At 55.0% G+C, this 8685-nt stretch overlaps 2 protein-coding genes across 2 annotated transcripts; one reads left to right on the top strand and one right to left on the bottom strand.

Moving 5' to 3' along the window:
- The first annotated feature begins 543 nt into the window (after nucleotides 1–543).
- On the top strand, nucleotides 544–4658 carry C1qtnf4 (C1q and TNF related 4). Its single transcript, XM_074045426.1, has 2 exons — nucleotides 544–674; nucleotides 3532–4658. The coding sequence occupies exon 2, from the start codon at nucleotides 3537–3539 to the stop codon at nucleotides 4515–4517; it is 981 nt and encodes a 326-aa protein (XP_073901527.1). The 5' UTR covers nucleotides 544–674; nucleotides 3532–3536; the 3' UTR covers nucleotides 4518–4658.
- Nucleotides 4659–5144: 486 nt separating this feature from the next.
- Nucleotides 5145–8570, bottom strand: Fam180b (family with sequence similarity 180 member B). Its single transcript, XM_020179089.2, has 3 exons — nucleotides 7444–8570; nucleotides 6452–6522; nucleotides 5145–6244 (listed from the first exon to the last, which is right to left on the bottom strand). Exons 1-3 carry the CDS (start codon nucleotides 7538–7540, stop codon nucleotides 5849–5851), a joined length of 564 nt encoding a protein of 187 aa, XP_020034678.1. The 5' UTR covers nucleotides 7541–8570; the 3' UTR covers nucleotides 5145–5848.
- Between the last annotated feature and the right edge of the window lie 115 nt (nucleotides 8571–8685).

Below are 8685 nucleotides of genomic sequence, written 5' to 3'. Positions count from 1 at the left end.
TGGGCATTTTCAGGCTTAGAGGTGAGGAAGAAAAACGAGGACATTTAAAGTTCTTCCTTTACTAGCGACATTGACCCATTTATTCTTCTCTTCCTTCAGACCTTCTCTCCCAAGGCCACTCAGTCTGGACATCTGTCCTAGCCAAAACTTCACCTTCCATTGTCCTTGCAGCTCAAAGGCTGTTCTAGTCTAGTCTCCCCAAATCAGCTAGGACTAGAGTGCCCTGGGCATTCCCAGGGGGGGCTCTGCCTCAGGCCTCAGTTTCCCGATCTACCTTCTTGGATTAATGATGCTTGCATTCTAGACCCAGAGGATGAGGCGGGTGAGGGAGGGTCCCGCGCTCGGCGCAGGCTCGGTGCGGTGCCCCAGGCCCGTCTACTCGGCTCCCTTCCTCGGCGCGCCCCTCCCTCGCGTCCTTAACCCCTCTCCGCCTCTCCCCTGCTCTCCGCCTCTCCGCTCGCTTGGCTCCCTCTTTGGCTGACCTCCCTTTTTCCTCACGCCTCCCGATCCCGGGGTCCCCACGCCCCGCCCGCAGCCACCTCGCGGCCCGAGCCCCCGCAGGCCCGGCCCCGCCGCAGCGCGTGCGGTCAGTGCGCAGCCCCGGCGCCCGCCCGGAGCCTGGAGCCGGATTGCCGGCTCGGACCAAACCCGACGCGACCGCCGCAGCCAGCCAGGTGAGCGCAGCTCGCAGGAGGCGGGGGCGCCCAGGTTTCACCTTTATTGCAAGTGGGGGCGGCTGGAGGTGCTAAGAGAATGGGTCCTTTTTCCTTGAAAAGAGGATCTGGGAGCTTTTGCATGAAAGAGGCTTCAGGGCTTTCACTCGGAAGGGATGGGTGGAAGGAAGGGCTTGGGGAGAGAGGGCTTGGAGTACCCCTTTCTAGGGGATTTTCACGAGAAGGAATTAATTGGCTTCTATGAAAGTGGGATTTACCTTCAAGGTAGATGGGGAGGGGAGTTGTGGCAGCGTTAGAGAGAGGGGTTCACTGGGAAATGGGGGTTTGGGGAATGCGGCTCAGAGTTGCCCTCAGCCTAACATCGCTGCTGCTCCTCCTCTGTCGATTGCCGGGCTCTGGGTCTACCCAGCTGTCCGTCAGTTTTTCTCTTTGAACATGACTATTTTGAGCCTCACCTGGACAGAGCTAGGAACAGCCATTTCTTTTCCTGGAGCTATGCCCACCACCTGACATCCCACCCCCTCCAACCTCCTCAGGGATGGGGGCTCCACAAAGGATGGGACCCTAGGACCTGGGAAATGGGCAGTAGTGTGTGAAACAAAGGCCGGTGCTGGGTACACAGTGCCCTTTGTCACTGATGGGGTGCTTCAGATTAGCAGGGAGAAGGCATGGGTGTGGGGTGGGGAAGGTGGGCAGGCGCTCCTGGGTCAGACCTGCTGGGAAAGCCACATGATGGGGAGCCTTAAGTTGCCCCTTACACCCAGAAGACAAAATGCTGTTTGCTTGCTTGCTTTCTCCTTCATCCTGGATCCCAATACGCATTCCACTTGTTTCTTCCAATTTTTTGAAAAAGGGAGACTGAGGCAGAGGACAGACTGCCTGGAGATACTCAAGTCTAGGAGGGAAGGGTGGTGTAAGACACACTGAATTTGAAGCAAAAACAAAACAAAACAAACAAAAAAACCCCCAAAAACCTGTTCTAGGCTAGCATTAGTGATCTGTGGATGACCTTGGGCCAAAATGTGCCCCTCTTGTTTGGTTCTCAGCTTTCTTATCCACAAAATGGGACAGGGCCTATCTCACAATTTTCCAAGACCAGATGTGTCCAAAAGAGCTTTGTAAAAGGGAACATACTAGACACCTGTGAGTTGAAGCTTTTGCCACTTCCCTGCCTTCACCAAGGATATCCTAACCCATAGGGCAACTTTGCAAGAATTTGAAAAAGTACCTCTTCCAGAAGGTATTCAGCTGGGCTATCGGGTTGAGGTCTTTATTATGAGAATTAAAAGGTGTCACACTTTACCCCAGGTGCTGCTTCAACAGTTGGGCTCCTGCCAACCCTCAGGTGAACATACTGGTGCAGGACTCAGGTGCACTTGGAAACTCTTCTCAGCAGGTCCAGGGCATCTCTCTAAGACACAAAGCTTCACATACTTCCCAGAGATGTCCACATCCACGCTTTCTCCAGCTTATCTTTGCTGTTTTGCCTCCACTTCAGGTCCTTTGGGTCTTCAAGCCCCAAAGCCTACTTCAGAGTATGATGGAATTCCACCTTCAAAGAGACTCCTGTGAATTAAGCAATCCCATCACCAGGATCTCAGGCTTACAGTAACTGAGTCCTTGACCAATTATGTCAAGAACTCGATCAGATTGCTTTTCCCAGGGCCAAGTACAGAAGCATCTGCACACCTGGTCAGCACTGTCATACAAACCATGTTCACAACTGCTATCTCAGAGTGCCCTCACCACAAGCCTGTGTGAGACCCTCTACCATTTACAGAGGAAGCCATGCCCAGAGAGGTTAAGAAACTGGCTTTAAGGTTTTGAAGCATGTTAGTGGCAGAGCCAGAACCTGAGCCTAAATCTCTGTATCTGTCCACCTCATTCCCCCACCAGTAAAGAACAAAGCTGATGACCTCAGTGTTTTGCCAAAGCCCTACTGGAATTTTATTCTCCCTCTTTATCCCCAGCCACCACTGGCTCTCCTTCTCAGGGATCAGCCTCCAAGCAAGGGGGGTCACCTCCCCTTCTCTGATTTCATAAGGAGGGAGCTACTTCAAAGCCCAACTGTGCAGGAAGGATCCCTGGAGAGTTCAGAGATCCTGTGTGAGAGCTGACCCTTGAGTGGGTCAGAGGCCAGGAAAGGGATCAGGGAGCAGCTATTTCCTTTCCTGCCCAGATGGGACTTAAAACACTAACTCTTATGGAGGGCACTGACACAGAACCAGTGTCTGCTGTGAAGGACAGGCCAAGGACCAGAGAAGAGCCACAAGAAAACTGATGGGAATGCAAAAGATCCACTGAGCACACCCCTCCTCCACGTTCACCAGGGGCCCCTGAGTGCGAGGGGAGTGCTGAGGGGGAGGAGAAGGGTGAACCTGGCAAATGGAGTTGTGGGCTTCTTCATCCGGGGTATTTTTGCTTGTTTATGCTGTATGAGTAACAATTTTCACTTCAGAAAGGAGTTTCCATTCTTATAAAAACAAAAGCCAAACAAAAGAGGAACTGGAGAGTCACTGACCTCCAAGGATTCTGGTAGTGTGGTCCTTGAACCCGTTGCTTCTGTATCTTGAGAGAAACTGTTATGGTCATGCAAATCCTCAGGCCCCATCCCAGACCTCCCGAATAAACTCCGGGAGGCAGGACCCAACTCCATGAGCTGTAGTAAGCCCGTCAGGTGACATGGAGACACCGTAAAGTTTGAAAAGCAGAGCCTAAGTGTACAGGAAATCAAAGAGCAAGCTGAGGGGCAAGGGCAGGGCTAAGGAAGAGAAACCATGTCCCCTAGTCCTGAAGGGCTAAGCATTTGGAGGTCCCTGTCTGACTCTCTTCTCCTGGCCCTCTTCTCCCCTCCCAGGCGCCATGCTGTGGCTCCTACTGGGCCTGCTGGGCCCGGCAGTCTGCTGGGCACTGGGCCCAGCTCCAGGCCCCAACTCCTCCGAGCTGCGCTCAGCCTTCTCGGCTGCACGTACCACCCCACTGGAGGGCACGTCGGAAATGGCTGTCACCTTCGACAAGGTGTACGTGAACATCGGGGGAGACTTCGACGCGGCCACGGGGCAGTTCCGCTGCCGCGTGCCGGGTGCCTACTTCTTCTCCTTCACGGCTGGCAAGGCCCCGCACAAGAGCCTGTCGGTGATGCTGGTGCGCAACCGCGACGAGGTGCAGGCGCTGGCCTTCGACGAGCAGCGGCGGCCCGGCGCGCGGCGCGCGGCCAGCCAGAGCGCCATGCTGCAGCTCGACTACGGCGACACGGTGTGGCTGCGGCTGCACGGCTCGCCGCAGTACGCGCTGGGCTCACCCGGCGCCACCTTCAGCGGCTACCTGGTGTACGCCGACGCCGACGCGCCTGCGCACGGGCCGCCCTCGCCCCCCGAGCCGCGCTCGGCCTTCTCGGTGGCGCGCACGCGCAGCCTCGTGGGCTCGGACGCGAGCCCGGGACCGCGGCACCGGCCGCTGGTCTTCGACACGGAGTTCGTCAACATCGGTGGCGACTTCGACGCGGAGGCCGGCGTGTTCCGCTGCCGCCTACCCGGTGCCTACTTCTTCTCCTTCACGCTGGGCAAGCTGCCCCGCAAGACGCTGTCGGTGAAGTTGATGAAGAACCGGGACGAGGTGCAGGCCATGATTTACGACGACGGTGCGTCGCGGCGCCGCGAGATGCAGAGCCAGAGCGTGATGCTGGCGCTGCGGCGCGGCGATGCTGTCTGGCTACTCAGCCACGACCACGACGGCTACGGCGCCTACAGCAACCACGGCAAGTACATCACCTTCTCTGGTTTCCTGGTGTACCCCGACCTCTCCCCTGCCGGCCCGCCGGGCCTAGGGCCTCCGGAGCTCTGAGCCCTCACCCGAAAGGAGCCCGGGAGGGCCAGGGGCGTGCATGCCGAGCCGGGACCGCCGCCCGAGCGCCCCGCTGGCGCGAGCATGATGGCCTGCCCGGGGCGGCTGGACTCTGCCAATAAAGTGAGCCTGCGCCGGTCAGCCCGAGGGTCTTGCGCTCTGTCTTGTCTGCGACGCCTTTGCCTTGGGGCGGGACAAGAAGGCACTGACTTACTGCGGCCCTAGGCCCTGAGAGGGTGGGCCTCCCTTTCATCTCCAAGTCCTTCCATCTGACTCCTCCCCATTGGTCTAAGACCCGTGTTCTTAAGGTCCAGATGATTCCTCTCTATGACAAGGGACCCCACTGGAGGCATAGGATTCAAGAAAAGCGAATGTTCTTTCTTCCAGGAAGGTGTGGGTCTGGGCTAGGGGGTTGACACCTGATTGCCCTGCCTCCTGCCCTCCCAGGATGTGGTGATTTGCTCAGGGCACAGGTTAGATAGGGTAAGTAGTCTTGTTCTGACATAGGAAGGACATGGACTCAGAAAGCCAGAACAGAGCTTTTTATTGTAAAAGCTACATAAAATCAGGGCTACACCTACTCCAGCCTGTCTCAGCTAGTCTGTGGGTGGGTGGCTCCTCTCCTGGCCTTACTCCTTCCTCTGAGTTCATCTGAGGCTTGTTGAAATGGACCAAAGACTTTTTTTTTTTGCCTCCCTCTCTCCAAAGAGGTAAAGTTCCTCCACCTGCTTCACTCCACTCTTCCAGGGAACAGAACTCAAGAAGTCCAATGTAAGGGCTGGTGGAGTGGCTCAAATGGTAGAGTGCCTGCTTAGCAAGCATGACACCCTGAGTTCAAACCCCTGTACCACCAAGAAGTCCAATCTATACTCTGACCCAGATGGGGAATTTGCAGGCTCAGGGACTCCAGACAGGCTTGGACTGGGGGAGGGGGTAGTATACAGGATTCCTGTAGGTTCCCATAGATTCCACAGGACTTTCCACAGCTACCAGAATAGGAGTTGAAGTCTGACCTCAACTTACTTAGGGCAGTTTCCCTTTCATGATTTCTTACATACTTCTCAACCCTGACCCCTGACCTTAATACACACATAGAGCCTATAAGCCCTGTCTTGACTGTGTGCTTGCTGCCTGCACCCAGTTCCTGGGCTTTTGGCCTATCAGGGTCTAAGGAACAAACTGGGGAGGGGGGAGGGGGCTGGTACAATCCAAGTCCAGAGATCTGAGTAGAAAGAACTAAGTGCCAGATGGAGACCTTGTCCAGGATGGTTCTAACTCATGTTTGAGTTGGGGGGATGGAGAATGGGAGGGGAAATGCCAGGTGAAAAGGGTTAGGGGAAGGGGTCAAGAATGGAGACCCAGGGTCCTAGTGAAGGGAGTTGGCCCTGGGGGCAGAAACCCTTGCACAGGTCCCAGAGTGTTTCCTGCGCCAGGAGAGCAAAGACTTGGGCCCAACGAACCCTCTCCTCAGCCTCACTAGCTGCATGGAGCCGGTAGATGCAGGACAGGCCAGTAAGGAGCAGATGTTCAAAGTCCCAAGGGCTAAGAGGAGGCCCTTTCCGCAGGTCCTGTAGCTGCTGCAGCCTATGCTCAGTACCTTCCAAGTCACTGGGCACGTGGTGCTGCAGAAGGAGCCTGAGTCGGCGGCCTGGACGTGTGGATGCTAATTCCTCATCCTGGATGTGCAGCTGCCCCATGATGTCCAGCTCCAGCCCAGCCCACAGCAGCTGCAAGGGGAGCTATTTAAAGCGGTGGGCTGGGGTCTGGGGAGTGTGGCAGGGAACAAGAGATGGGCCAGGGGACATAGCAGTGGGACCCATGCTGGGTTGCTCCCCACCCCCATAACACCCACCCTGAAACATCCCCCTTCCCAACCCCAAGCTTAGGGACCTCTGGACACTCCCACCCTCATGTCCCAGGCTGGGAGGAATGACCTCTAACATCACTTCTGGGGCTTCTGGCTCCTTCAGGCCACCTCCCACGCTGGCGCTGTCGATGGGCTGCCCTGGAGCAGCAGAAAGGAGTCAGTTCCATGTCATCCTTTACCCTGAATACCTAGCCTCCCAGAAGTGCTCTTCAGCTGCCCAACGGGAGTTCCTGGTGGTTCTCCTATCTACAAGAGTGCAAGAATGCCATCTCGTGCCCCCTCACCTGTCCCACATCACACTGGCATTCACCCTCCTAGGCATGGGTCTTCTGATCCCAATATGTCACACCAACCCCAATTACCATCTCAGAAAATGCCAAAGACTCCCCCTTTAAATGCATAATGCCCTTGGTAAAGAGCTCTAGCCAACAGGTCACAAGACCTTCTCTTTCCATTCTCCTTCCATACAGAATCTGGGGACACTAATGACCTAAAACAGTGCCAGTGACCCTCAAAGTATAAGGACCCAGGGGTCATGGTGGTGCACGCTGGTAATCAGTGAGGCAAAGAGGAGGAGGCAGGAGGATCACGAGTTTGAAGCCAGACTGAGCTACATATTTGGGCTGGCAGAGTGGCTCAAGTGATAGAGTGCCTGCCTAACAAGTGTGAAGCCGAGTTCAAACCCCAGTACCGACAAAAAAAAAGAAAAAGGACCCAGGGGGCCTACTCTTTCCTTGCTCCTCAATAGTTGATTCTGCAGGATAGGGAGAACTGTAGGGCAGGTAAAGGGACCCTGCTTTGGGTATCAGTTGTTATAAGCCCAGGGTCAAATTCTGTTGGGGCCCTGTTTAGGGCTATTTCCGTATGCTTTACCTGGACTTTTCCAGTTCTGGGGATGGAACTCACACCATGATCCACTGCAGCACATTAGTCTGGTACCCATTGGGCCCACAGTTCCTCTGCCCTGTGAGGCTCAACACAGCCCACTGTAACTGCTATTGCCCAGATTGACCAGCAGCCCTGCTTGGCTCCTATCCACCCACTCTGAAGCCCCTGTACCTGCATGGTGCTGGGTGGTAGTCACCCGAGGGAGGAGGCAAATGGCTACCACCAGACAAACCAGCAACTGCAGTGTCCTCGTCATGCTGCACCACATCCTGAGTCTCTCTCCCCAGCAGCTCTCTGCTCCCCATCTGCCTGTCACACACCACAGCTCCAGCTTTCCACTGCAGGCTGCTCTTGCATTTCGTTATGCGCGTCAGTCTTCAGGGCTGAGGGAGGGGCTGGCTCTGGCTTCCATCACCTCCCAGGGGACGTTTCCACCCCTTAGAAATGAGGACTCTTTGGGCTTGGCAGTAGCAGCTTGTTCCTGCCCAGATGGGCGGGATGCTTAGTTAATAAGAAAAAGGTGATTGGAGAGGAAAAAAAAAGGAAAGGAAAGGTGACTGGTAGCAAACAGTCCTGCTTAGCCCTCCCGAGGGGTAAGGAAGACCTCAGGCAGCAAAAATACCTTACCATCTATCCTCACACTCAAAACATCCGGCTACTGAGGCCAGTTCCTGACACCCAGTCCAGCCCATCCTCCAGGGCTCCCCTTGGCTGCCAAGAGCATCAGCCTCAAAACGATTCTCCAGCTGGTGGAGTAGGCAATGGAAGTTAAGAGTCACACTCTCCCATCTCGGACGCTCATAGTCTGAACAGACCCTACCCAGCTGAAGTAGGGAGTATTGTCTCCTGGAAGGCAGACAAATCTGCAGCTCCTGAGTGCCTTTTGCCCCACCCTTGGAACTTCCTCTGTTTGCTAACAATATTCTTGGTTCAGAGCAGAAATCAGGAATACTCCTTTAGCCCAGACACAGGGTTTAACACTCAAAAAATGAACTGTTTTTCCTGCCTCTGTTGACTTACAGACTCTGTAGTGCTTGAGTGGGATGAAAGTGGATTGGGTTTCCCCTGGTTCTACCCAGGCTTCTGGCTCCATCAGCTGCCACCAGACAGCGTGCAGAGGTAAGGGGATTTCTCCAGCAGTTGTTGAGACCCTCCAGTTCTCACTGGAGGCCATACTACACCCATCCTGAACCCTGTGGACTGTGAGAACTTTGAATTACAGCTTCAGAATCCCTCTCAGAAATACATCCAGGTCCACAGGTCACAGTGTCTGTAACTGCACATTTAGTTCCATTAAAATAGAATCCCTGCTTTGGCAGGGTCTCCCTAAAGGAGCAGGGAAACACCCTTGCCTGCACCTACCCTCTCCTGAGTCACTGTCACTTCCTTTTTTTTAATGCATTGTTAAATTGT

Source organism: Castor canadensis, chromosome 1, assembly GCF_047511655.1.
Source record: "Castor canadensis chromosome 1, mCasCan1.hap1v2, whole genome shotgun sequence".
Lineage (NCBI taxonomy): Eukaryota > Metazoa > Chordata > Mammalia > Rodentia > Castoridae > Castor > Castor canadensis.
Note: the sequence above shows the minus strand (reverse complement) of the source record. Positions and strands in the feature narration are given on the sequence as shown.

Bases quoted from the DNA above. Each gene is read 5' to 3' on its own strand.
- C1qtnf4 (XM_074045426.1), top strand. From the start codon at position 3,537: ATGCTGTGGCTCCTACTGGGCCTGCTGGGCCCGGCAGTCTGCTGGGCA.
- Fam180b (XM_020179089.2), bottom strand. From the start codon at position 7,540: ATGTGGTGCAGCATGACGAGGACACTGCAGTTGCTGGTTTGTCTGGTG. The intron at 6,523-7,443 runs GTACAGGGGCTT...CTGCTGCTCCAG, and splicing joins TACCACCCAGCACCATGCAG to GGCAGCCCATCGACAGCGCC. The intron at 6,245-6,451 runs GTCATTCCTCCC...CTCCCCTTGCAG, and splicing joins CCCCAGAAGTGATGTTAGAG to CTGCTGTGGGCTGGGCTGGA.